General features: G+C 62.4%; 1 protein-coding gene across 1 annotated transcript; it reads left to right on the top strand.

Moving 5' to 3' along the window:
- The first annotated feature begins 3547 nt into the window (after nt 1-3547).
- Nucleotides 3548-7703, top strand: IRX4 (iroquois homeobox 4). Its single transcript, XM_037799458.1, has 5 exons — nt 3548-3592; nt 4022-4273; nt 5096-5217; nt 6093-6418; nt 6910-7703. Exons 1-5 carry the CDS (start codon nt 3548-3550, stop codon nt 7701-7703), a joined length of 1539 nt encoding a protein of 512 aa, XP_037655386.1.
- The last annotated feature ends 17362 nt before the right edge of the window (nt 7704-25065 follow it).

Genomic DNA, 25065 nt, shown 5'->3' with positions numbered 1-25065 from the left:
CCTCAGAAAAGAAGGGCCTTGCCCGGCTGGGGCCCGCTCTCCGGCTAGGGTCCACTTCTCTGGGCCCTCTGTACCCGGGGATGGCCCCGGGGGACTACTCTGGGAAGAGACGGGAGCGCCGGGGCTGGGCCAGTCGCAGGAGTGAGATCCCAACTGAAGCCTCAGGAAGGCGGGGGCGCGGCTCGTCTCCCCGGAATCCCTGGGCGGTTCCAACGGCCAACATCGCCCCGGCGAAAAGGGCAGCCGGCAGCCCCTATTTGGGGCTAATCTCCCTCGGCCCTCTGCTGCCTGCCAGGCCCTATCGCCTCCTCTGCTTCCCAGCTCCGCAGGCCATGAGGGCTCCTCGCCTAAGCCCAGCTGCAGGGCTTCGCAGTCCGGCGCACGGATTATATAGAACCGGGGTTCCCAGGGGGATGTGGCTCATTGCACCGGGTTGAGCTGAGGGTACCAGACGAGCTCACACTCCTGTTTCATCTGCTTTGGAGACGCGCCCCAGGACCCAAGGGAACCAGGCAGGCTTCTCAGCTCAAGGCTTGGCTTGTTAGGAAGGGGCACCTGGACAAACTCCCATTTTTTCTGTGGAATGAGGATGGCCCAGAAAGTAGGGCAGGCGGGTTTCGGCTGGAATGTGTGCACCGGCCCGGGTGGAGACCCGCGGGCTGACCCTGGATCCAGGATTGGGTAGGGAGGCCTGGGTGAACGGGGAGGCTCCTCCAGGAGCAGTGAGCTTCCCCAAATGGGGCGGCTGCCAGACGCACGCTGCAGGGCCCTGGGCGGCAGGAAGCAGAGGGTCAGTGTGCAGCCACCAGAGAAAGTCTGTCTGTTCGCGGGATTCACGGGGTCAGGGAGTGAACATCGCCCGGACAGCCGGGCCGGGCGTTGGGGACTGGGACTGTCAGCGTTCGCAGGCCGGGAAGGCAAACAAGAGAAAGTGGCAGTGATGGCCAAAGGAAGCCCTTGCCACCCTCCCCAAGAGGCGCCCTGGGAGGTGGAGCCTGCTCCGGTGCAGGCTCCGGGGGTGAGCAAGTCTGCCCAGAAGTGAGTGGCGGGCGAGTTAAGGGGCGTCGCTCCCGGACCGTGGCCGGGGTCTCCCGGGAAGGAAAGGCAGCCGGTGGCCCGCGCAGGCCTCCGGGACCTGGCCCCACCTTTCCTCTGTGGCTCTGCTCCCCACACCGCGCCGAGCGCTCACAATCACCTAGACCTCCACTGAGCCTCACCCGTCTCACACAGAGTCGGGCCTGGGGAGTGAGGAAAAGGCAGGGGACTACCGCCACCACCGCTCCAGCACCAGCCCTGCTCCCCCGGCCCTAGCCCGGCACCCATCCTTCGCCCTGGCCTCTCTACCCAGCGTGGAGCAAGTTGTTTATAAACAATAAATAATGGAGAGTCGGAAGGTGTCAGCGGAAGCCTGGGCAAAAGCCTGGAAACCGCACGGGGTTGGGAGGAGGGCGGTGGGGGAGGGGAGGAGCAGGAGGAGGAAAAGGGGAAGAGAGAGAGAGATTGAGAGATTCATTTCTACCCGAGAAGCCCCGGTGGCTAGTTTCTTATTATTTACAGGAAGGTGATATTAGCAATTCAGGTGAGAAAGAAATCAACACGGCCCGCCACGAAATCAATACAGAATTCAAAAACAATTATTAATGTCATTTGACTCGTGTTCTTTATATATCTCTCCCGGCTACAGACGCTAAACTGTCTGAATAATTTGCATGGAGCGGCTATTCATTATTTCCGATGGGTTCCCTTGGCCAGCAGCTCGGACGTGGCCGGCTGGGTCCAACGCGATCGGAGAACTCGTATTTTCATCTGTAAATTAAAGCAATTACGCAGCAGATATTATATGATGTGTACTGTGGTCTCCAGACAGTCATCAGTCACCTTCAACCGAGCTGTCAGGGCGGGCAGATTTCCTTTCGGGGAGGCAGGCTTGCAGCTGGGGAGAGGGCGAGAGCGTCATCCTTAATTAGAGGGCGACCCCGGGGCGGTTCACAGGTCTGAACCCAAGCATCTTTCCGAGCAAGTCTGCACAGCGCCGTGCCCGGCTCCCCTCCCGGCCGACCGCGGGGGCTGAGCCCGGGCGAGAGCGCCGGGACGAGCGCGGGCCCCCGGAGCGCTGCGGCGCAAAGGGCGGGGAGCGAGCCCGGTGGTCTGACTCCCCCTTGCCACCCACGCCCCGGCCTCGGCTTCGGGCTAGGGAAGCGCCCCAGGGCCGGGGCTGGCTGGGGAAGCCCTGGGGTGGACACTCGGCTCCTCCCTAGACCGCCTGTGCGTCCCGGGCAGGTTGCAGTGCAAAACCCCGCGGGGGTGGGTGGGGCTCGGCCTGGCGCCCAGCGCCCCTCCCCTGCACCCAGCCCCGTGGTCGCCGGGCCGAGCAGGCGCAGCGGGAGGGGCCCGCGGCCGAGTTGGGAAACCTGCCCTTCGGAGCGCGCGGGAGCGCCTGGCAGTAGTCCCGGGCTCAGCCGCGAGTGGCAGGGGGCGGCGGAGGCAGAGCCGCCGGCAGAAGCTGAGCGGTGGGGGGAAGGGGAGTAAGAGGGAGGCTTGGGTCGTGGGCCCAGCAGGAACTTAACTAACTGGAGTAGGGGGCGGTCCCGGGGAGACTCCGCGGCCAAGAGGACCAGAGCTGGCGGCGCGGGCCTGGAGAGGCCGGGCAGAACCGGAGCCCCGGAGCCCCGGGGTAGCGGGCTCTGGGAGGGGCCGAAGGCTCCCACCCCAGAGGGCATTTGACCTCTAGGTCGGACAGCCTGTGGCCACAGTTGGTTCTGGCACCCGATCAGGGTTCCGGGTTCGACTGGTAGGAAAGCGCCGAGAGCCTCGCATTGCGGACGCCTCATTAATCAATAACGACGGTCCGCGTTCTCAGACCCGGGCCCCGCTGCCCGCCTTCCGACCGCGGGAGGGTCTCGCCGAGGGGGCGGCCCGGCCGGCTCATTTTATCTGTCGATTGCGTCCTAAATGAAGACTCGCTCGGGCGTCCCTTCAAGGGTCTCGTTTGAAATTGAGACTAATGAGTACAGTGGGGTGGGGAGGGGCAGCTGCTCATTAATTAATATCTAATTAAAAGTGCCGCCCGTCCTCGGTGACTGAGGAGGAAACACCAGGCGCCGGGGCGGTATCGATTCCTCGGATGGGATTCATTTGTCAGAAGCCCCGATGGTCCCGCGCGGCCCCCGCCCCGGCACCGCCGGCCGAGCGACCCGCACGTCTCGGCCCGGCCCGGCCGCGCGGAGGGGCTGACGTCAGCGTCTCCCGCCCGAAGCCGCGCACATCTGACTTGACGGGTTGGCGCGACTCTTTTTTTTTTTTCTCCTTTTTTGCAAAATATGTATTTGCGTCGCCGCGGCGAGGCCGGTCGGTCCCAGAGCCTCCCGGAGGCTGCGGATTGTGAGGCTGAAGCAGTCGCCGCGGCCTCTGCCGCCCACTTTCGCACCCGGTTTAAAAAGTTCGCGGCGCGAGCGGAGGAATTAACCGGCGCTTCTGCCTCGCCCTCCCAGCCCCTAGGAGCCGGCGGCCCCCGAGCAGCGGCCGCGCCGCGCCGGCCGCGCCCGCCATGTCCTACCCGCAGTTCGGATACCCCTACTCCTCGGCTCCCCAGGTAAGGCGCGAGGGCCTCGGGGACGCGGACCCCGGCACCAGCGCGGTCCCAACCCCCAAGCTGGCCATGGGGGGAGCGCGACCGACGACTGGCGGGCACCGGGGAGCGAGCGCAAGGCCGTGGGGAAATCCGACTTAGGCCCTCATCCCCGCTTCGTTAGATCCCCGGGCTCCGAGGCTGCACCCCAAGGAGCCCGGCCGCGGAAAAGCACTTGCCCCAGGCGGGACGGGGACGTGCACCGCCTCGGACACCTCCCGGGTGCGGGGCTGGGGGAAGCGCTCTGGGGTCGAACAGGCCGGACCTCCAAGGGCCGCGGGGAAGAGCTGCGCGCCGAAGAGCGGCCCTGGGGACCCGGGACACGCCGGGGCGGGCGGCGCGTGGGGGGCCCGCCGCGGATGCCCCGGCCTTCCTCGCGGCTCGTCTCCGCAGTTCCTGATGACCACGAACGCCCTGAGCACGTGCTGTGAGTCGGGCGGCCACACTCTGGCCGACTCCGGGCCCTCCGCCTCGGCCCAGGCTCCCGTCTACTGCCCGGTCTACGAGAGCCGGCTGCTGGCCACCGCGCGCCACGAGCTCAACTCGGCCGCGGCGCTCGGTGTCTACGGGGGCCCTTACGGCGGCTCGCAGGGCTATGGCAACTACGTGACCTACGGCTCCGAGGCGTCGGCCTTCTACTCTCTGGTAAGAGGGGTGGGGGCGCGCACCCGGTGGCAAACCCGCTGACCCCGTGTGTGCGCGGGAGGCGGGGCGCCAGGGCTCCGCGTCCCGGGCTATTGCGGAGGAGGGGGCACATCTTTGCCTCCTACGTCGTCCCTGGGAACTCGCCCACCCCAGGGACGGGGTGAGCTGGCTTGTGGGGCGGTATTTGTTTTAGGTTCACTTCTGCTGCCCTCCCTTCCTTTCCTCTTTGGTCCCCCTGGGACTACCCCCCCACCCCACCCCCGCCTTGTCCCCTTACCTCCTTTGCTCCTCCCCATCCCCTCTTTCCCTCCCTTCGCATCCCCCTTCTCCTCCGCAGCACTTCCCTCCCACCGCCTCGCTTCTCTCCCTTTCCTGGGCTTGCCCGTCTCCAGGTTCCACACTCTTCCACTCCTCTTTGCCTCCGCCCCCACGCCCCGTCCCACTTCCCCTCTTGTTCACCCCCTCCCTACTCCTCTATCCTTTCCCCTCCCTGCGCCCCCCTCCAGTTCCCCCCCATCCGGTCCTCTGTCTCCTCCCTCCCGCCTTGTTTTTCCCTCCCTCTCTATTTTTATTCCCCCATAATCACTCCCCCACCCCCACCCCCAACTGCGCGTTCTTACTCCAGGAGTTGGGGACCCCATTCTAAATTGGGCAAAAATGGGTTCCTCCCTGCCTGGGAGAGAGGGAAAGCCTGGGGGGGGGCAGTGTAGGGGGTTGCCCAGGGGTCTGCTCAAAGGTACAAGAGCGAGGGGCCTGGAGGAGGGAGGGCTCGGCTCGGTGGCGTCCGCGGAAGCTGCGACCACAGGCTCTTGGCTCCTACAGAACAGCTTCGACTCCAAGGATGGGGCGGGATCTGCGCATGCGGGCCTGGCTCCCGCTGCCGCCGCCGCCGCCGCCGCCTACTACCCGTACGAGCCGGCGCTGGGCCAGTACCCCTATGACAGGTGAGGGACCGGCCCCCACCCCCCGGGCCCCGCTGCACGGTGAACCAGCAAAGCCCTCCCTCACCATCCCCACACGCCGCGCCCCTTCTGGGAGGCTCAGGAGGCTTGAGGTGACCATGTGGACCGTCCAGGCCCGGCTTCCTGGAGCGCCTGGCCCATCCTGGGGTTAAAATGCCTCTCATCCTTGCCTCCCCTCCCACCCCGGGCTCGCCAAGTCCTCGTGGTCCCTTGGTTTCCCGGGAGGTCCCATGGGGGGAACGGTCCCGTGTGGAGGCTCGGCCCACCAAAGGTCGGGTCCTCCTCAGGCTTGCAGTGGCTCCCCCCACCCGAAGAAACGCAGCCTGGGTTGTGTATCCGGACCTAGCCCCCACCCCACCCCTACAGTGGAAACTAGAGAGGACCCCCCGACGGCCCTCCTTGATCACTGGCTCACAGCATCCCACCCCCACCCCCAGCTTCCGCTGGGCCAGGCTAAAATTTTAACCGACGAAAGTCCATTTAGGCCCTTTGGGCGCTAATGACCACTTCTGCCCAAGGGCGTTGAAAGTTTAGATGAGGTTTGGCATCAATCCGATGTGTATTAGGGTTACCAAAAGGTAACCACAAGTCTGCCGAGGGACAGAGCCCTAGGGTGCCCGGCGCCCGCGCTCTGCCCGGAACTGCCCGACCCTTTCCAGGAGGAGCTTAGGCTTCGGGTAAGATTAATTAAATATAGATATTGAACTTGCCCTCGGGCCGAGCGCTGTTGTCTCCTTCCGACCATAAACACGTTCCCACGACGGAAGTAAGACCCGCGCGGGCCTGGCCCTCCGCCGCACCCTGCGCTCGTCGGCCCGGGCCCCAGCGGGGCGCCCCATTGCCGAGCCTGTCTCCAGGTACGGGACCATGGACAGCGGCACGCGGCGCAAGAACGCCACGCGCGAGACCACCAGCACGCTGAAGGCCTGGCTGCAGGAGCACCGCAAGAACCCCTACCCCACGAAGGGCGAGAAGATCATGCTGGCCATCATCACCAAGATGACCCTCACGCAGGTCTCCACCTGGTTCGCCAACGCGCGCCGCCGCCTCAAGAAGGAGAACAAGATGACGTGGCCGCCGCGGAACAAGTGCGGAGACGAGAAGCGGCCCTACGGCGAGGGCGGGGAGGAGGAGGGGGAGGACGAGGCGCGCGAGGAGCCCCTCAAGAGCCCCAAGAGCGAAGGTGGGTCGGAGGTTGGCGCTGGGACTGAGGCCCCGGGGCGGCCAGGCCAGGGCCTCCGGGTACCTTCCCTGCTGCGCCCCTACCCCTAAGGGCACTGGGTGGGGGCTGCAAACTCAAATCCTCCCGCCCTCCCCGGCAGAGGCAGGGACGCCCGGTTTGGGGCCCTGTGCGAGTTTGGGACTGTGGTGGTGAACCCGGAGCAGTTCAGGAAAGGCAGGATCAGGCATGGAAATCCTTAGACACCAGTACACCCCCACGCCCCAAACACACACACCGTCACCATTAATTTGTGGTTGAAGTGGTCTTGCCTGCCCGTCACCTGTTTGCCACTTAGGAGCCTCTGGGCGGGCGGGGGCATGGAGAAACGCCCTGGGCGCTTTGCCTAGAGTTAGGGAAGAGAGGGATGTGGGGATGTGGGGGGCTTGGAGCTTCTCTGATTAACTGCCCTTGATCTCTCTTCCTCCCCTGGTCATGCCCCCCTCCTGGGGCAGAGCCCGTTGGCAAAGAGGAGAAGGAGCTGGAGCTCAGTGATTTGGAGGACTTCGACCCTCTTGAGACCGAACCTCCTGAGTGTGAGCTGAAGCCGCCCTTCCAGTCCCTGGACAGAGTCCCTGCTGCCCACGACGGCCCCGGTGCCCCGGGCAAGGAGGCCTCCGGTGCCCTCCGGATGCCTCTGGCCGCCGGTGGCGGAACCGCCCTGGATGAGGACTTGGAGAGGGCCCGAAGCTGCCTCCGGAGCGTGGCGGCGGGGCCGGAGCAGCAGGCGGGAGCCGGGAGTGGCCCGCAGACCTGCGAGGCCAAACTGGGCTTTGCGCCGCGGAGAGCAACCGCGGGCCTCGATGCCAAGCCGCGCATCTGGTCCCTGGCGCACACGGCCACTGTTGCCGCCGCCACCACCGCCCTAAGCCACACTGAATTCCCGTCGTGCATGCTCAAGCGCCAAGGCCTCGCCGCCCCTGCCGCCATCTCATCGGCGCCCGCCGCCGCCGGTGCCCTGGACAGGGACCAGGACTCCCCGGTCACCAGTCTCAGAAACTGGGTGGACGGGGTCTTTCACGACCCCATCCTCAGGCACAGCACTTTGAACCAGGCCTGGGCCACCGCCAAGGGCGCGCTCCTGGACCCGGGGCCGCTGGGACGCTCACTGGGGGCCGGCGCTAACGTGCTGTCCGCGCCCCTGGCGCGCGCTTTCCCATCCGCCGCACCCCACGACGCCTCGGCCGCCGGCGGCGCCAAGGAGCTGCTCCCCTTGCCCAAGGCAGGAGGCAAGCCCTTCTGTGCCTGACGCCAGCCGGCCCCGCCGAGCCGAGGAGAGAGTGGGCGCTCAGAAGCAGACCTGGCCGGCCGGCGCGGACTTTGTTTTTCTACCGAGTACCCGAAGGAAGGCAGGAGCGCGGCGAAGCCCAGGCCGCCAACCCACCTAAAAGGAGAGGATCTGAACTCAGTCTTCCGAGGCCGCGGACAAGCCCTGCGCGCGGCCGCTCTCCCTCGCTGCCCGGGAATCTGCGGTCGGGCTGTTGTCTGAACTCCGGCCCGAGTGGGGCGGCGCTGCTCTCCGAGCAGAGGGGAGCCGTCCTGCAGCACAAAGTTTACATCCAGAAGTTTACATGGAGAAGAAATTCAGTTCCAAGGCTTTGCTTTGTTTTGCTTCTTTTTGGATTTGAGGCATGCCGTGCTGGTTAGGAAGGCTCCTGGGCCTGTCACCCTTCCGATTGCATCCACAATTCTCACCAATAGCACTTCCACCGAGTTTACACTATTGCACACTTGACTCGATAAAATTTTGTTTTTAAAAATGTGTGTTCACACCAATAATTGCCTGCTTCAGAGGCTAAATAACAAAACCAATAAAACCGAGTGATGGTGTTTGCATTGCAAAATGAACACATTTCAGACCTAGAGATCCTGGAACTTTCCAGAGGAGATGGTCCTAATCCCCGAGGGAAGGGGGGAGGGGTATGAGCCCAGATGCCACCTTAATAAAGTCGCTTGCAGAACCCAAGACTTAAAGGAAATCCATTTTTTAAAGAGTAGCCACTGTGGCGTTGGAGGGTTCTTTTGATCTCTGGGATAGAAATGGATGGGAGACCCAACACTTCAAAATTCTTCTTCATGACCAGACTCCTATCTTTTTCGAAAGCAGGGGTCTCTGACTAGATTAGAATAACTTTGAAGCTTTCTCAGTTCCCTGGAGCTGTGTCCTGGAGGGGGAGGTGGGGAGGTGGGGAGGCAGGGGGGCACCCTCACTACGGAGGCCTTTTTCCCAGAGCCACCCTCCTCTGCTGGAGGGAGGTAGCCTCCCAGCGCCCCTACCTGTCTCCTCACCGGGCCCTGCCTCCCTCCAGGGACGGGCCATTTAGAGTTAGCCTTGGCTCTGCGGAAAGTGGCCAGTGCAGCTAGGAGCAGGGCTGGACGGCAAGGCCTCCGGGGAGGTGGCGCGAGGCCACAGGCTGGGGCTGGGAAGAGCTTGGGGACAGGACCCGCGGAGCCATCGGGGGTGGGCGGACGCGGGCCGAGTCCGGCCTTGCAGAGGTGCTGACCCCGGGGGCCGCGGCGCCTTGGCTCAGAAACCGGGTTCGCCCACGGCCCCCAGCCCGCCCCCAGCCCACCCCCGCCGAGCTGAGTTGGCTGGTGGCGGCTGCTCTGGTCTGATGGATGATCGCTGCCTCGCTCCCCACCGGCCTCTCCACGCCTCCCGCAGGTGCCTGGCCGATTGCGAGGGCAAATGGAAGCCAGCGGGCGAGCACGCTGTGCCAGGCCCTGCTCGGCCTCATCACTGGCCCAGGTGTCCCGAGGGACGACGAATCGGAGATATGCAGGGACAGGGGAAGCTGCCCCGGGATGCGGCGACGGGGGGCGCAAGGGCCCCTGACGAGGAGAGAGATTGGCAGCTGGGAGAGACTTCCGGAGACGCCGGAGCTGGCGGACAGGCAGCCTCCGAGGACAGCCGAGGCCGGCGCCCTTCTAACGCGACCCCGGACAGGCGCGGGGATGGAGGGCTGTCTGTTTCCGGGCCTGAGAGACAGGCCCCGGGCAGGCGGGAGCTGGGCAAAGCAGGCCCCGACCTCGGGGAGTCGCATGCACCCGAGGGAAGGCTTGAGACGCCCCGGGCCAGACCCCGGAAGCCTGGGCCGCGCGAGGCGCCCCTGGATTGCGGGTCCTGGGCTCCTAGAGCCCGAGTGGCGGTCCCCGCCGCCGCCGAGCCCAAGCCTGCCCCGGCCGCCCGCGCGGTAATTGGATTGTATCCGGGCCGCGCGCTGTCACCGTATTGACTTTCGCTCTCTTGGATGATATTATCGAGATTCCGGGGCGCGCCGCTGATGCGCTGTCAAAAGGCTGCGGCGCGAGCCCCCGGCCCGGCGAGCGAGCATCAGCCAAGATAATTTGAAGTGAAATTTTCATTTTGACAGTAAACCCCTCAATTTCTAAAGGCTCCGCGCTCCGAGAGCTCGCTGGCAGGGGGAGGCTTTGCAGAAAGCCCACGTCTTAGACTGAAAAGGGCAAAAGAACGCGAATTAGTTGTAATAGATAAAAGGGCAAAAATAAAGAGTCAAGGGTACTTGACAATAATAGCGCAAGTGGAGTCTCGGGGGAGCGCAGTGCGGCCCGGGGGAGGGGGCGAGGCGCAGGGAATTGCAATGCGTGGCGCGGGCGTCCGCCGCCTCCGGGACAAAGCGGGTCCCGTGCAGCCAAGGGAGGCCCCGGGGGCGCGGGCGGCGAGGCGGGAGGCGGGTGGGAGGCGGGGATCGGGGCTGGCACCGAGCGTGGCGAGGGGCCGCGGGCGGCCTGGGCTCCAGAAGCTTCCCTGGGGCGGCCGCGGGCCACTCCTGTGGGCCTGGGGCCACCCGGCTCCCGCCCTCGCCCCGAGGCCGTCGGAATCCGCGGACTTTCCGTGGCCGCAGCGGGGGCCTGGTGGCGCTGGCGGAGGGAAAGTGGTTTAGGGGAATAAACGCCGAGAATGGGTGAAGGAACGACTTGGGGGGTGGCGCGGGGTTTCATCCACACTCTGGGGCGTCACGCTGAAAATCGCTCCCCGAAACGGGGGCTGTGGCGTCAGCAGGCACCTGACCTTTGGGGGCGCTGCGGGGCCCCCCGTTAGCCGCCCTCCCGCCGCGCTGGCGCTCTTGGGGCGGGCGGAGGGGCCGGGGGTCTCTGGCGGGCGCGCCGACGGCGCGGGGCGGACTCCGTTTCCATGGGGCCCGGGCCGGGAAGGGGAGACGGCAGGAGTGGGGCGCCCGCTGCACCCGAGGAAGCCGGAGAGGAGCCGGGGAAGGCGCCGGGGGAAGGCAGGGCGCGGACCCCGGGGCTCTCAGCCACTCGGCCGTGGCGGATTCAGACACACGGAGGAGGGGGCGCGGAGTTAAGGGCGCCTTTGCATGGAGCCCGAATAAAACAGCAGTCAGCGGCGCGTTACTTTTCATTAAGCGGGTCTGACAGCAGCGTATTCAGAGCCGACAAGGGAACCGGCGCGGGAAAAATACGGCCTCCCGGCCGCCTTCAGCTCCATTAGCAGCTCTCAGCCGCGGGAGATGGGCGCCCGGAAAACGCCTCCGAAACTAAAAGCTTTATCGACCCCTCAAACCGCGGCGGAAGGTTCCATTTTTTTTTTCTGTTTTCTTCTTTCTTCTTTTTTTTTTTTAACTTAAGGGTGAGCCGTCCAGAAAGGTAACGGACTTTGACACGCACCTTCTTAACGAGAGGGGGGTGCGGGGGAACCAGCCCTTAAACGATATTTAAAAGGCAACCAATTAAGATTTAAAGTGTCATCCCCTGAGCCTGTGCAGGCGATTTCCGCCACCTTCTCCTGGCCGCGGCACAGGGCAGAGCCGCACACGGCCCTGTGTGTGTGTGAGCGAGTGTGGGGGAGCCTGTGGGAGTGTGCCTGTGTGTGTCGGTGTGTGCGTCTGTGGGTGTGAGTTTAGGTGTGAATGCGAGTGTGCTTGTGTGTGAATGTGTCTGTGTGTGTACATGAGTAGCTGAGTGTGTGTGTGTGTGAGCATGTGTGAGAGCATTGTGTGGATGTGTGTGTGAGTGTGTGATTAGGAGGACAGCAGAAGAGAGAAGCAGCGCGCTCTCTCAACGCCCCAACTCTTCTCTGGAAGGCTGCTCGGGGCTGGGCACTGGAAGGTTCTCAGTCTCCCCGAGTGAGGCAGAAAACCAACTGACTAGAGAGCCCCGAGCTGGTCCCCCCACCCCCCACGGACGCCGCTGGCCCTGGTGCTCTCCCCACAGGCCCTGTCCCGGGTGGCAGGCGTGGTCCAGACGCCCCCACAGCCGAGAGGCCCCCAGGGGCCACAGCCCAGGACGTGGGTGACCTGTGAGCAGCCCCCCTCAGCCCACGGACTCTTGCTGGGACAGTTGGGGCACTGGGATTTCCCCCAGGGAGCCCCTCTTCCCCGCCCAGTGTCTTCCCCGGGAAAGTTCCAGGAAAGCGCTGGCTTCCGTGACTGCAGCCGCAGTGGGAGCGCAGCAGCTGGGACCCACTTTTGGGCCCCTGGGCTCCCTCAGGTGATGCTGGCCAGGGCGCCCCTTTGCTTGGCCAGCACGGTGAAGGCGCTGGAAGGCCACTTCCCCGGGCCACGCGGGGGGAAGGCGGGAAGGCAGCAAGGCCCAGGCTGTCCAGGCCCAGGAAAGGAAGTTCCAGAAACCCTCGATTTGACAGCAGATGCAGGCCCTGTTGGAAGGGGAGGAGGGGAAGGGGAGGAGGGGGAGGGGAGGAGGCAGGAGGGGGAGGGAAAGAGGCAGGAGGGGGGAGGGGAGGAGGCAGGAGGGGGGAGGGGAGGAGGGGCCCTAACTGCAGATGAAAAGGGAACAACTTTTTAGAGGATTTGACATGAGATTCATGAACAAATACTTGTGAGTAAAAGCCTTCTGCCTGAGAGGACTCTGGCATTTCTGGGGGATGCCTGGGGGGGTCCCTCGGAGTCCTGGGGTCTGGGACAGACCCCTGTGCGTTTACTTCCTGATGGGGTGGCTTCTCCACCCAGGCACTCACAGGTGTCCCCCCACCCTCACCCACTTTGGATTTTCAGAGGTGGGTGTCCCATCCACTGGCCAGGCCAGTGCTTCCTTGTGACCAAACCTCAGAGACCCTGGCAGGATACGGGGTGCAGACGCCCCTTCAGAGCCGCGGCAGCCTGAGCAGAGCCCACCAAGATGCAGGACGGCCCTGAAGGCTCAGAGAGAACTGGAGGGGATTTCCAGGCTCTGCGCTGTCTCCCCAGATGGGAGCGGCCCAGGAAGCCGCTGGAACGACCCTCCTGATTCTGCTTTTGTGCCGAGGAGGTGGCCTTTCCCGGGACTCCTGGGAAATCATCACCACCCCGGTGGTTGCCTCTGGTAATTGTCCTGGTGCAGCTGGAGACTGAGCCGAGTGACACGTGGGAATTGGGAACTCGGCAATCCACGGAGGTGACGGCAATGCTGATGGCGCTAAGAGAGGGAGAGATGGGGCTTCTCATGGGAAGAGCACACTGGCAGGAAGGAAGGTTTTATCCTCACTTTTGTGGCCCTGCATTGTTTTAAAATGCATTTTCACCCTAGTCATCGCTCCAGCTGATGAGGGGTGAAGCCGGTGCCCCTGAATGTCCACCAGGGTGTGAAAACTCATGTCCACAACCGCACCTCATCCGGTGGGCACTGCCACAGCCCCTGCTGGCACCAGGCTAGGCCGAGAGGCCCTGATGGCCCCTGCGCCCCGCAGAGGGGAGAGGGGTGAAGCCGACGGGCAGTCCCCAGGTGGGCAGCGTAAGAGCAGCCACTGGAGAACCTGGAAGTATCTGGGAAAACCTGGACAAGTACATCCCCAGGTCCCTGTCTCTGCCCCCTCCCTGCTTCACTCACTGGCTCTCTCCGAATGACGGCCCCCAGTGGGGTGAGCTGCGGGTTCCCACAGCTGGCTTGGCTCCTCCTGAGCAGGGAAGTTTTGGCACAGCAAATCACTGGGGAGGACAGTGGTGTTTGGACTGGCACGCAGGGCACAGCGAGTGCAGAGCAGACAGGAGGGCAGGTCTGTAGGGTCAGAAAGGGGAGAGGTGGTGGGAAGTGGGGGGCCACGGAGAGCCTGACCCAGTTGGGGGATGGGGAAGCCTGAGGAGGTGGCTGTGGTGGTGGTTGAGGACAGAGCGAATGAGGATCTCATAGCAAAGGGCACCGAGGGGACCCCCAAGAGCTCTGAAGGGGGCCTGTCCCCAGCTGGGTCCAGCGTCCCTGGGAACGTGCAGCTGCCGGCCACGGGGTGGCTGCAGGTCCCGGGCTGGGGGCCCGGCCAGCCCACATTAGGCAGGGTGAGGGCAGGCGGAGGCTGCAGAGTCTTTTGTGAGGTTCACTGGGCAAGGGGTGGTGAGGGGTTGAAGGAAAATGTTCAACAATCCCCCTGACTGAAGACAGCAGGACAAAACAAAAGGACAAGAGGAAAGATTTCTGCAAGGGGGGATTTAATGTCACTTGATGACTTGAGTAGCCCGGACAGGAAGAGATCTCAGTGAAGCGTCTGTGTCAGGAAGACTCAGTGATGGAGAGATAGAGCGATGAAATTAGGGGTGCCTATGGCAACCAAGAAATGGGGCTGCCAGAAGACACTGGCCTGGGGGCGCCCAGCATGGCCCCTGCCTGCTGCTGTCTCTGGAGTGATGTGGGGCCCAGAGCCTCCCAGGGGACTCGGTGCCTGCCCCGGGGGCACGCCAGGCATGAGGCTTTCTGAGCATCAGCAGGGTACTGCCCCAGATGGCACTGGGGGTGCTCGCTGGCCCTGCTGCCGCCAGCCGTCCTTGGCAGGGCAGCGTCTCTTGGTCAGGTGGCCCTCAGAAGACAGCAAAGGCTGTGCAAGACTTTCCGGGGGGCTCCAAGGAGCTGACCCCCTACTGTGTGCAGCGCAACCCCTCTGCTGCAGACCAGCCCCACAGCAGAAGGAAGGGCAAGGGTCAGGCGGCTCCCGGCAGGCTCCTCAGGCCGCAGAGGGCTCCAGGGTGGGCGTGTGGTGCTGGTGGAGGATGAAGGGAGGACCTCAAAGGGTCAGCGCAGCCCTAGCTGGTCCCCCGGGCGGGCAGCCAGGGAGTGTCCGGGGCTGTGCGCAGGGCCCTGGGGCTGCCCGAGCAAGGCCCACACCCCGGTGGTCTCAGAGCCCAGAAAGTGGCATCTTGCAGCTCTGGGGGTCATAGGTCTGAAATCGAAGGTCGGTGGGCCGGGCTTTCCCTGAGGTCTCCAGCTCTGTCCAGCTCTGAGTGACCCCGGGCGTCCTGTGTCTGTCTTCACACGGTGTCCCCACTCAGTGTCTGTCTGTCTCGGTGTCCAAGCTCCCCCTTCTTATAAGGACCCCAGTCGTGTTAGGTCGTGACCCATCCTAACTTAGCAGGACCCCACCTTGACGGGCACACCTGCGCAGAGCCTGGGGGCTACAGCAGATCTTTTGGGGGCACGTTCCAACCTGTAACAAGTTCCTGGCCTCTGACTGGGGCCGGAGACTGTGCTGGGGCAGGGGACGTATCTGAGCCGTGCCCACTGTTGTCCCAGTTAGTATACAGCCACCCCAGGGAGACTGCTCCAAAGGAGCCCACCCACTAGAGGTGCCCACCCCTGAAGGATCTCACCCCTGGGGAACCCAGGCCTGTCTGCGCCCATCCCCGGAGGCTGGGGGACTCAGCTCTACCCGTCTAGCATTGGGGTTCAGGCCTGCTCTTTCTCCAAGAAGCAACACCCCTCCCCAGCTCCCCCCTCCCCTGGTCCAAATGAGGCCACCGGGCATGATTCCTCTCCTGCAGGGGGGCATTGGGGGCTGGCCGTGCACCTGATGGATGGGCCCGGGAAAGTTTTGGAGTGATAGCTCCCAGCGCACCTGGCCCCGGGGACCCTGCACCCCCAACGGGCCCTGCCTGAGAGGAATCGTGCAGTGCCTCAGTTTCCAACCCGGATCTGGAGCGCTTTGGTTTCCACTGAGAGGCCAGGCCCCCCTTGCTCTGTCTTCTCCCGTCCGACCCCTTCTCCAGCGGTGCTCCCAGGGCAGCCGCTACCAGCGAGGAGCAGGGGCGCCCCCATCGCACAGGTGATTAGCATTCCCAATCACGCTACAAATAGGACCTTAATTAATGAATTTGATAATAGAGGCTCTCTTTTCATGGAACATTAGCCCAAGTTCAAGATAATCAGCCTGAACACAAACCCCAGCTCTGCAGTAGTGCTCGCCTGGGGCAGGAACATAATTTATGTCAGTCGAGGAGGTGGCGTCCCGGCTCGCCCGGCAGCTTCTTCGCCTCCCGTCGGGGACCGCCGCCATACTGAGAGGGAGAGCTTGGGTGGGGCCGTCAGCACAGACTCAGCATCGTCACAGCCTCTCCAGCCACCTGGCCCACGGGGTGGCGGCTGCTTCTGGGTGTGGTCACCCCGGCTGGCTGCCACCTGACCAGGAGGACACAGCCAGGCCCGCACCTTCCCGCAGCGCCCATCTCCACGGACACGTCACCTTCAAGGGGTGGGGATGCCGGGACGGGTGCTCGAGGCCTGCGTGGTGGAAACTGGCTGAGTGCGGTCAGCCCCCGGGGTGGCCTTGGGGACAGCGCAGTGCCCCAGGTCACCGCTGAGAGCGAGGAGCAGGTCTGTGAGGGGAAGACGAGGCTCCGGCGGTCAGCAGCCGGGTCGGGGGATGGCAAGGGAGCCCCTCTTGGCTCCCCCGGGAAGGTCGGGCCCACCGGACCCAGGGGCTGGAACCGTGGCCCGTGCAGAAAGCAGGTGGACCAGGCCGGCGGGTGGCCCCTCCCTCCCCTCCGTGCGGACCCCAGGAGGGCCCCGGGTTTCTCTGCAGAGTCAGCGTCTCCGTTGGGCAGACAGAAGCCTTGTCCCGCTCGGCACACGTTTCCTGCTCATGTCCGTGGCCCGGCCGGGGGACACAGAGAGACCCTGCCCCTCAGCACGGCCCGGAATGCCTCTGCAGAAGACACAGACGCTTGCTTTTGGGTCCTTTCATTGCAGGGGACGTGCTGGTGGGACTTGGGCCGATGCTCACAGAACAGGAAGGGGACAAGGTACCGATTCCCTCTCGTGTTTTAAACCATCTATTCTCTTCGAATGTCCCCGCTGGGGCAGAGCCGCGGGGCAGGCTGGGCCCGGGGGAGGAGGTGCGGGTCACAGTCAGGGAATGGGGGCCGGGGGAGCACTGACCCCAGCAAGGCCGGGCTCTGCTCCTGTCCGGGGCTGCCTTGCTTGCCCTCATCTTAGTCTCGTTCCTGAACTGCGCCATTGCCCTCAGTTACAGGCTGCAAGAGCTGATTATGGGGTCATCGGCCCCTCCGCCACCTCTCCACCTGTCCCTGGTGTCCTGAAACCAGCCGGGGGCTGTGGGGCTGCCGGAGTGGCCGTCCGTCCCGCCAGGGGGTCACGTGTGCTTGGCGAGCGGCCGAGGAGGTGGCTCATTAAATTGATATTAAAAAGCCAAAGCTCTTGTTGCCTAGGTCTGCAGGTCCTGTGCTGGGTTTAGCTAGATGCACCCGGACCGCAGAGAGCTCCTTTTATTCTGGTTTCAGCTGCACAGCCAGCTGCGCTCGGCGTGGGACATTTTTTTCTCGTTCGCTGTGGCCCTCCTTTCCTGAGATCCTCCTTGCCCACCCCCGACTGTGGGGGAAAGGGAGACTCTGTAAAAAGAGGAACATCCCCTCGTTCCCAAAGCATCCCCACGTGCCGGGCAGCTCCTGTGGAGAGCTCCTCCTCTATTGCAAACGTTTGGTTTACCGAGCCCGGGGTCACACAGCAGCCCGGGAAGGGGTGCCACCACCCCGATTTGTGAACCCGTCGGCTGACAAGCACAGGGCACCTTTGGCTTACGGCCCTGCAGCCTGGGAGGGTGAGAGGGGGTCTGGGTGGGCGATGAAATGGGAGGATTTGTGGAAGGTGTGGGGTAGGACTGAACGAATACCTAGAAATTACGACGTGTCATTCAGCTGTAGACGGGGGAGAAGCGGGGAAGCCGGACAGCAAGCCTGCTCTTTCCTAGGTGGTCATTTTACAGTTTCACGGCTGGATGTTCTGTTTCTGCTTGTGTTTTCCATACAAAACAGAAACTCTGCCTTGAAATGTGGGGGTGAGGGGTGCCCCAGCCCTGAGCTGAGCCCAGGCGCGCGAGGAAGGAGGCACCCCCAGCCCCAGTGCCATTCCAGGAACCTGCATCTTCTCTCGGCCCCCCCCATCGAGCGTGCGCCAAGAAGGGGCCCCAGCCACGCACTCATCGGCGTGAAGCTTGTTTGCCACCTGGACATTGTCCTTCCCAGGGATGCTCGTGTTGACCCAGGACGGGTGGGAGGTGCACGCAGGCCTCGGGCGATGCCCCCAGCCCCCCAAGTCCAGCAGTTTGGGGCCCCCATTCCCTGTCCCGAGTGCAGGGCTGAGGGACACCCCCAACACCCCCGTACGCAGGGCAGGATCCCGGAGGAGGAGGCCTCGGCTGTGGAACTTAGAGTCTTAGGATGATACATCCTTTGGCAGAAAGATGTTCATTGAAGTTCCGGCCCTTCAGTGAGACCCGGAGAGTTCTCCGTGTGAACATTTCAAGGCAGAAAAGCGCCGAGGCAAGCGGCCCGCGGCTGGGAGGGACGCTGGCAGTTGCACCGCTGTCCCTGGCTCCCCTCAGATCCTGCAGCCAGGTGCTCCCAGGTGCCCCCGAGAGGTCGCCAGGGCAGACAGGGAAGGCGGTGGTGGAAGGCGGACGCTGGCCCAGAGGCCTGGCCGAAGCCGCCCCCGAGATGGCCCCGTGCCCGGCGGCCTCCTGCTCCTGCTCCAGGGCCCCCGGGGCCAAACCACTTTCCTGGCCGTTTAGCCAGATGTCCCCCCCGCCCCGGCTCTGCTCACATTTGCACAAATGCCACTTCCCCCCTTAAACCCCACACTCCTATAATCATACCCAGAGTGGCTCTGCTTTCCCGACTGATCAAGAGTCGAGGGCGTGATGTGTTTCCAGAACCTCAAGAGCAGGAATCTAGAAGCGGCTCCCTGCTCTGATTAGCTCTAAAGGCATTCGTGGCCCTGCTGCCGGCGCAGCTGCACAATAACCACCTAAAGGACCACCGGTGGCCGTCCGGAGCCAAGGGCCAGATAAGGCCAGGCTCCGGTCCCCAGAGCCGCTGGGACACACGGGGCCACGGGGGCTGCGGGCTTGCTCCTCAGCGGGCAGAGCACTTGGAGAAAGAAATGTGTAACCCCGGGGCTCTGCATTCCCGGCTCCTGGCCCAGGAACGGAAGGGCCTGTGCTGGCCCCAAGGAAAGAAACCTTTATCTCCCGCAGCCTCGGGGTCACCGCTTGGGAAACTGGATCCGCAGGCCGAGCTGCCCAGACTTGGTTCCCAGCCCGGCAGGGTCTCTGGCCTTCAGTGACGACACGGGGTGGGTTGGAGGGGCAGGGCAAGGCCCTCAGGGTGGAATGTGGGCAGATGGCAAAACCCAGTTACACCTTGGATCCCCGGCTACTCTGGGCGCTTCTCACCGATCTCCATCTCTCTTCTCCTTGCCTGAGAGTACCGTGGTGAGCTGGGCCAGGAGCTGCCTTCCGGGGTGGGGGTGGGGGGTGCTGACCACCCTCCACGCACCCCCTACACCCCCCACTGCCTCTAGACCCGTGACCGGCCCCAGCTCCCGCGGCTGTCAGGCTGGGGTGGAAGGCGTGCCACGTTGGCCCAGGCCGGGCCGGGGGATTCGGTGCCCTCGCCGGGGATGCAGCCTCCTGAGCCAGCTGGAGCAGCTGGGGGTGGCGCTGAGTTTTCGCTTGGTTGCCCGAAGCATGGGCTCTGTGGCGGCCTCTGTTAACGGAATTGGAATACAGATGGAAAGAACCCCAAAGCCTAGGGAAATGGGATCGCTGTCGTGGATTTACTGTCCCTGAGCTGCTCACCCACCACCTGTGTCTCTCCAGAGCTCCCCAAGGCTCGGAGAAACGCCTGGGTTAGGAGAGACCCTCCGTGCTCCAAGGACGCACTGCAGCTGTCTCCCCAGGCAGGGGCCACGAGAGGTGCTGCCACGGGGTGCCCCCAGATGCAGGGGGAAAGGGGGCCAGGGACAGGGTGGGGTGCAGTTACCCCAGCAGGGGCAGGGCTGGAGCGTGGAGATCTCTGCTGATGGCCGGTGACCCCATCCTCCCGGTGCCCAGCGGGGCCAGCTCGGCTCTTACCTGGTTTAACAAAGGGGAATCAGAAACGACCACGAACACACATAAAACAAAGTAAAACAGCCACTGCCGAGTCTCGTGAATGGCGACTCGACTCAGTCAATAGTCACCGTCTCTTCACAGCCCCCAGACTGGAGCCAGGTCCAAGACCCAGGGCCCCTGGCCTGAGGGGATGCCAGGCTCAGGAAAGACCCTGCTGCACCACTAGATGGTTACGCTGCTCGTCTCCTTCCAAGCCTCCCCCCGGGGAACCTGGACCTTTTACCAGGGAGACCGTGCACCGTGGCAAGAGACGCCCCAGGTGTGGTGGTTTCTAGGCTCTGGCTCTGAACTGACGCTAACTCCTGGAAACCCTCTGTGGCCCGCTGGTCAGGAGACATGGAGGTCACGAGCCGGGGGAGGTGGCACCTGTCCCCTCCCTGGGCCTGGACACCCTGGGTCTGCCCTGTAATGACCCCTCGCTTCCAGAACATAGAGACATTCTTAGCAAGGGGCAAATCCCCACACCGGCCCCTGACCCCTGGAGAAGGGCCACAGGGGTAGGAAAGGCCCAAGCAGAAGACCTAGAGCTGCCCACCTGCCAAACTAGGGAAAAAATTACAAACCAAGCCACCCCGCGGTCCGACACGCACATCCTCGTGGACTCAGAACGGGTTCTCTGCTCCCCTCGGGGTGAGGAGCCGTGGAAAAGTCCTGCTCACAGCAACGTCCTCCCTATCGTCCCTGCAGACCAGAAAGGAAAGGACGGTGACATGGAGAAAATCACAAGGAAGGAAATATGCTTACTGGGTGTTTAATTACTAGGATGCAACATTGCTGGTAGAGTATTATTGACCTTAGATTTAAAAATAAGCAAACGAGCAAATGAAAAAAAAAAATCCCTTCCAAAGAGCGGTGCGTGAGTTTGAGGTTTCACCCAGACCACGGGCGTAAGGCGATCAGAGGGCAGTTCGTTTTCTCTTTCCAACAATGATGGAGCCCAGGCTCCCCACTGCTGGCGCCTCCAAAGGGAGCACCACGAGGGGCAGGCGGCCACGCAGGGTGGACGCCGCGTGGGCAGGGCAGCTGTTGGTCTCGGCGGCTCTCAGGGCCTCATTTGGCACCTCCGGGCTCTGCCAATGATTTTGCAGCATGTTCCCAAGATGCCTGCAGGAGTCTGCACCATGTGCTGATTTCCGAGGACTCCAAAACAGATGCAGAAGGCCCTGCAGTTCACTCCGGAAGTTGTGTGTCTGTCCTGCTTCTGGAAGCCCAGTGCCTGGTTGGGCTTTCAGGCTGGAGAAGTTTATGGGAATGACACGAGCTGCACACCCAGTTTTGTTCAAGGGAACCCGGCTCATGACAGCTGTTTCCAAAGCACAGTCATGCTTGGGAAATGCCGGTGGCGGTCTGTCCGTCTGTCCGTCGTCTTGAACCTCGGCCAGCCCCCCAGGGTGGGGTGGTAGCAATCCCCCAGACGGCCCCTCTGACCTGCAGAGGAAGGCGGTGAGGAGCTGGGTGTCAGGCCCGTGTCGACTGAACACTGAGGTTTGAGTTGCCCCCTCCTGTGCCTCAGCGTCGGGGGCCGGCCCCGGGGCTCCCCCCTGCTGCTCTCCAGCGGGTCTGGCTGCCCACGGGGGGCAACTGGCCCGGCGGGAAGGGTCAGGGAGGCCCCCTCACTTGTCCAGCCCCTGGAGACCCCGCAGCATGGAGATCTCAGGCTCTAAACCAACCTCAAAGGCGGCCTCTGGGCGAGCACAGCCCCCTCCAAGGAAGCAAGTCAAGGACGGTGGATTCTAGGGGAGGGACGGAGATGTGCCCTGGTGGACACGTCCAGGACCCCCAGACCCAGGAGTGCGGGGACCGGCAGCCCCTCCTGCCAGGAGAGCCCGCCGCGGGGGACAGGGCAGCGCGGGGTGTGCTGACCTGCTGCCTGCTTAGCGGCCCCTCCCCAACCCGCCTGCGCCCCCAGGTAGTGTATGTGGAGCCTGGAGAGCAGCCCAGGGAGCAGGCTGGTCCCATAGTTAGGAAAGCTTTGTGATTTAAACCAGGAAAAGTGGGGAAGCTTCCGGGGGGCCCTAGGGTCAACAGTGTGGGGAGATGCGCAGTTGCTACAGATTGCCAGAAACCACCACTTGGACCCATTTGCCGATGGTGGGGTCTCTGGGGGTCCTGGCATGGAAGGGGTTCACCTCCCCCCACTTCCTCCAGTGTGACCCCAGCAGCAAGCAGACCCAGAGCCTGCCTCTTCCCCCTTCTCCCCAGAGCAAATGTACCCCACAGGGACAGCGGACACAAGCCAGCCCATTAGGTGGGTGGCCTGTGGGGACAATGGCCATGAGAGGGGGTCCCATGGGGAGGGTGGCCCCTGGGGATGGTGGCTGGCGGACACTGTGCATCACAATAGGACATAAATGGACCATCGGGGCCCTGTCCCCACCCCCACCCCCCAGCGTCAGCTGCACCGGGGCCCTGGGTCATTGCTGCTGCACCCCTGGGTCCAGGACGGAGCCCCCCAGAGCAACCCCTCAGCCAACAGTTACTGACTGTTTCCATCCTCACTGAAGGAGCCCCTGGAGGACTGCGTGGGCCCCGGGTGCCAAGTTTGCGCCAGGTCATGGTTTAGAAGGACCTTTAGTTTCAGTGTTCTCAGCTGCGGGGGATTTGACCCCGGGGATGTGGGTGGCATCTGGAGACATTTTTGGTTGTCACGATTTGAAGGGTCAAGGTCAGGGAAGGTGCTGACTGCCCTGCAGTGTACAGGACGGCCCCTGTCACCAAGGTTATCTGGTCCCAAATAGCATCGTGTCAGGATCGAGAAAGCCTGCATTCTCCAAAATAGTTAGTTGAAACATGGAGTTCACCAGTATTCCAAATTAACAAGTGATTAGCCTTTTTGTGGAGGGACTTTTCATTTCCATAGGATTCCTGGAATTCTATATAGAAATTCTGTGGAAAGAGCTCCCCAGGAGTGTTTCAAATGACTCCATCTTCAAAGTTCTGTTTGAAGGCACATTTTCTCTGTCTCCCGTATACAGCAATAGACCCCAAATAAAACGGAGCTCATGGCATCACGCTTGACGAGGCTATAAGAAGGTATCTTTTTAGTTTGAATTTTAATTATTGTAATATCAATTCAGTCCACAATCACAGTAGCTTAGATTTTGTTTTTTTTACCCAAATCCTCAGGAAGCTCTTTCCTGACATCATCCCGTGAGGTTGCGATGGGCGTCACTGACATCATTTTTCAGACAAGGAAGCCCACTCGGGAAGGCTCAGCAACGCTCAAGGAACCGAGGAGCACGCGTTGTTGCGGGATTCGGGGCCCATTTCCAGGCTCCCGTTTCAGCCCCCATCCCCATGCAGCCACGAGCCTCCCGCCCGATTTCCGGTAAACCAGGAGGCTGCTCGCCATTGGGGACCACAGCGGGATGGGGGCCGCAGCAGGTGTGGGAGCCCCGGCGGCCCCCGTGGGGGTGGCAGCGCTGACCTCGAGGATGGGGAGCACAGCAGGCCGTGCTCTGCAGAAACCGTGCCTCCCTGGGGTCCCAGTAGAGATGGCCCATGGCGCAGGGGTCACCCCAGCCGTCGAGTGGAAATGGCCCATGGAGGCGCAGCCCCACAGACGGGTGCCATCCCTCCTCCCGCTGCACCCATGAAGCCGCCACTTGCCACGCGCCTGGCACTGCCCTCTGGCTCCAGTGCTTGGCCCGAGGGAGCTGAAGCCGGGGTCCACCCAGGGGAGCCCCCACGGTGGAAGGCGCTGCTCTCCCGGCGGAGGTGTCTGTGAAGGAGACACGTGCCCCTCGCCACCCCTCACCGCCCCCCGCTGCCCCTCACTGACCCTCGGCTGCCAGTGTGGCCAGGCGTGGAGAGCCGCCCCCTCTGCCCTGGTGCTCCTTCCCGCTGGCCCCGCCACCCCCACCACCCTCTCCCCAATCTCAGCTTCGGGCTTAAGAAGGAAACAGCAGCACCCACTTTTTTTTTTAACAATTTTTTTTTATTAAGATTTATTCACATACCATACAATCATCCAAAGTATATAATCGGTTGATCACAGCACCATCATATAGCTGTGCATTCATCACCCCCAATCTATTTTTGAACACTTTTCTTACACCAGAGAGAACAAAAATAGGAATAAAAAATAAAAGTAAAAAAGAACACCCAAATCACCCCCTCAATCCCACCCTATTTTTCATTTAGTTTTTGTCCCCATTTTTCTACTCATCCATCCATACGCTGGATAAAGGGAGTGTGATCCACAAGGCCTTCACAATCACACTGTCACCCCTTGTAAGCTACAGTGTTATACAATCGTCTTCAAGAGTCTGTGCTCCTGGGTTGGAGTTTGGTAGTTTCAGGTATTTATTTCTAGCTAGTCCAATACATTAAAATCTAAAAAGTGTTATCTAAGTACTGCGTAAGAATGTCCACCAGAGTGACCTCTTGACTCCATTTGAAATCTCTGAGCCACTGAAGCTTTATTTTGTTTCATTTCACCTCCCCCTTTTGGTCAAGAAGATGTTCTCAATCCCATAACACCGGGTCCAGGCTCATCCCCAGGAGTCATGTCCTGCGTTGCCAGGGAGATTTACACCCCTGGGAGTCGGGTCCCACGTAGAGGGGAGGGCAGCGAGATCACCCACCGAGGAGGCTTAGTTAGAGAGAGAGGCCACGTCTGAGCAACACAGAGGCACTCGGGGGGAGCACCCACTTTTCTCTCCAGGTTCCCACTTCTGCTGACGCCCATCAGTTGCCCTTACACCCACGAAGCCGCACAGAGGACAAAGAGAGACGAATGTGGACCGAGCACGTGTCTCCATCAACCATATTGTGAGGTTGCTCAGAATCGACAGTAACTTTTCACTCTCCAGTTAACTTAGGGAGCAAATTCATCTGTCTTCTCCCCAGAATTCTGAAGCATAATTGTGGATTAATGTACTTTCAGGAAACAACAAAGGGCTTTTTAAAAAACGGTGGATGAGCAGAGAGTCCCCTTTCTAAATTGGTCTAAGCACAGAATAATTCAAACAATTCCAGGCCACTTGGAAGCCTGGCAGCTGAAGGATGTGCACAGCGTCACGATTCTGCATCTATGGTGAAAACAGTCCAATCAGGAAAGGACACCGGCATCGGTGCTGCCTTCCGCCTGGGAGCGTTTTGGGGTTTCTTGCTTGGTGACTTCGTCCCCCAGAAAGCACAGAGGGGGTTCCCCTCAAGAGGGGTGGGCAGACTCAGACCCTCCGGCAGCGACTGTGCAGATTGTTATTAAAGCCAAGCCTGGGGGGTCGGCAAACCTTTCATCTCTCCCAGAGGCGCCGCAGAGATGTTTTTAAAAGGGCAAACCTCGAGGTTCCTGAAAATGAAGCCGAGGTCATGGGTTACTGAGTTATTAGGGCAGGAGCGGGGCTGGGAGGGGCCGGCGCTGGGGGCAGTGGGGTCACGGGGACGGCGGTTCTGAGGCTCGAGGGTCAAGCTCAGCCCTCTGGGTCGCTCCGGAAGCCCCTCAGTCCAGGTCCAGCCC

Source organism: Choloepus didactylus, chromosome 11, assembly GCF_015220235.1.
Source record: "Choloepus didactylus isolate mChoDid1 chromosome 11, mChoDid1.pri, whole genome shotgun sequence".
Taxonomy (NCBI): domain Eukaryota; kingdom Metazoa; phylum Chordata; class Mammalia; order Pilosa; family Megalonychidae; genus Choloepus; species Choloepus didactylus.
The sequence above is the reverse complement of the archived record's forward strand: the minus strand, read 5'-3'. Positions and strand labels throughout refer to the sequence as shown.

Excerpts from the sequence above, each read along its gene's own strand:
- IRX4 (XM_037799458.1), top strand. The coding sequence starts at position 3,548 with ATGTCCTACCCGCAGTTCGGATACCCCTACTCCTCGGCTCCCCAG. Across the intron at positions 4,274-5,095 it reads CGTCGGCCTTCTACTCTCTG|AACAGCTTCGACTCCAAGGA; the intron begins GTAAGAGGGGTG and ends TGGCTCCTACAG. Across the intron at positions 6,419-6,909 it reads CAAGAGCCCCAAGAGCGAAG|AGCCCGTTGGCAAAGAGGAG; the intron begins GTGGGTCGGAGG and ends CTCCTGGGGCAG.